General features: G+C 46.6%; 1 protein-coding gene across 1 annotated transcript in view; it reads right to left on the bottom strand.

The window, feature by feature from the left end:
* LOC143286320 (short transient receptor potential channel 6-like) overlaps window positions 1–2,500 on the bottom strand; it is a 235,553-nt gene that overhangs the window by 7,865 nt on the left and 225,188 nt on the right. Inside the window, exon 10 of the mRNA XM_076593860.1 lies at window positions 1,610–1,768. Coding sequence (XP_076449975.1) covers window positions 1,610–1,768 — 159 coding nt within the window. The remainder of the gene's footprint in view (window positions 1–1,609; window positions 1,769–2,500) is intronic.

Genomic DNA, 2,500 nt, shown 5'->3' with positions numbered 1-2,500 from the left:
GTCACACACTTTCTCTCTCTCTCTTCTCTCTCTTTCTCTCTCTCTCACACACACACGTGTGCACGAACACAGACACACACACACACAGAGAGAGAGAGAGAGAGAGAGAGAGAGAATGACAAGGACAATGAGTTTATTCCCATTAACTCTTTTGAGTCACAGAGAAACAAGGAAACTTGACAATAACAGGTAGAGCGAAGAAACAAAACGGGAGATAATATACAAATGGGGAAAAATAAAATGACATAAAATAAAATGCCAAATGTAATCATCAGTCTAATACAATGCAATAAGAATAGCGAAAGCAATACTCCATAGACGAATGCACAGACCACAACTTAGATTTACAATAATTGTGAGTGAAGTGACATGTTCGGCTCCGTATCTGGTTGAGCCTGAATTGTGAAAAGAGAAAGAGAAACCAAGGGAAACAACTCTTAATAATTGAGAGTTGCTTTTATCCAATGTAGGATACTCGCCCTTGAACTAGTCTGGCTCTGCGTCTCTCTCTCTCTCTTTCTTCTCTCTCCACCCCCCACCTTCCTTCCTTCCACGGAGTGACCACAATCATTTCTTAATTATTCTGTCACTAAAGAGAGATATACAGAGAAAAGCACCAATCCTATGCTCGTTTAAAAAAAAAAGAAAAAAAAAGGGGAAAAAAGAAAAGAAAAGAAAAGAAAAGAAGACCTTTATAACTATCGCAGTATCAAAGTAAGTAGACCACTCCAGCTAGTGAAGCGACTGAAGAACTCTCCCGGGGTTCTTCTTCTTCTTCTGCGTTCACTCGTATGCACACGAGTGGGCTTTTACGTGTATGACCGTTTTTACCCCGCCATGTAGGCAGCCATACTCCGTTTTCGGGGGTGTGCATGCTGGGTATGTTCTTGTTTCCATAACCCACCGAACGCTGACATGGATTACAGGATCTTTAACGTGCGTATTTGAGGTTCTGCTTGCATATACACACGAAGGGGGTTCAGGCACTAGCAGGTCTGCACATATGTTGACCTGGGAGATCGTAAAAATCTCCACCCTTTACCCACCAGGCGCCGTCACCGTGATTCGAACCCGGGACCCTCAGATTGACAGTCCAACGCTTTAACCACTCGGCTATTGCGCCCGTCTCCCCCGGGGTTAAAATCTTGACCGACACAGCTGGCTTCAGCGCCTCAGTCAGTTACCGCTACTTTGATCCATGATTCCTTGGCTAAGAATTTTAGACTAACAGTTAACAGTTCACATAGCATTCTTTCGAAGGATTCTGACAAAAGATGATTGAAAAAAAAAAATTAAAAAAAAAAAAAAAAAAAGAAAAAAGAAAAAAAAGCCCCCCCCCTCACCCCCCCCCCCGCCGCCCCCCCCCCCCCCCCCCAAAAAAAAAGACAGAAAAAAAGAGCAGTGAAACAAGAAGTAGGAACATGATGAACGTGTAGGAATGGGCGGAAGAACCACCACCAACCTCCCCCCCCCTCCTCCCTCACACACACACAAACACACACACACACACACACACACACACACACACGGACAAACGCACACACACACACACACACACACACACACACACACACACACACACCCTATCCAACCAGCCCAACCCACTGACCGAGCAGCCCATGAGGGCGTGCTTGCTGGAGGCGGCCAGACGGAGGATGGACTTCGGGGTGGGCACGATGTTGAAGGGGATGGGCAGGGTGGTGCCCTCCTCGATGAACGAGATCCACAGCTTGGCCCGGGCGAACTTCCACTCGATGTCCTCGCAGGTCTGGGGCCGGCGACATGGCACACGACACGCATGCACGCACGCACCCACGCACAGACAGAGACAGACACACATAAGACATACACACACGCATTACACAAACACATGTATACACGCACATTCACATACATGCATACACTCACAGACGCAAACACCCACACCCACCCACACACACGTACACAACACAATACACGCACGCACACGACACAGCACACAGCACAACACAGCACACAGCACACAACACACAACATAGTACACAGCACAGCACAAAACACAACACAGAGCAAAACACACAACACAGCACACAACACACAACACAGCACACAAAACACAACACACAACACAACACACAATTCAACACACAACAGAACCCAACACACGACACAGCACACAAAATGACACACAGCACAGCACATAACACACAACAAAACATAAAATAAACACGTAGCAAACAACACAGCATACAAACACAAACACGCACGCACGCACGCATGCACGCACGCATAGACAGACAGACAGACAGACAGACAGACACACACACACAGATTCAGAAGCTCAATGAAATCGATTCCTTTTGCAAACACATTGAATCACAACTTCAGTCCTACCAATACCAACCGAAACAAGCAAGCCACTCACAGAGAACATGAGTGAGTGAAGCTGTGGTTCGCAAAGAGTTTTGTGTGTTGTGGTGGTGTGTTGTGTTGTGTGTTGTGTGGTGTGCTTGTGGTTGTA

This window comes from Babylonia areolata, chromosome 10 (assembly GCF_041734735.1).
Source record: "Babylonia areolata isolate BAREFJ2019XMU chromosome 10, ASM4173473v1, whole genome shotgun sequence".
Taxonomy (NCBI): domain Eukaryota; kingdom Metazoa; phylum Mollusca; class Gastropoda; order Neogastropoda; family Buccinidae; genus Babylonia; species Babylonia areolata.
The sequence above is the reverse complement of the archived record's forward strand: the minus strand, read 5'-3'. Positions and strand labels throughout refer to the sequence as shown.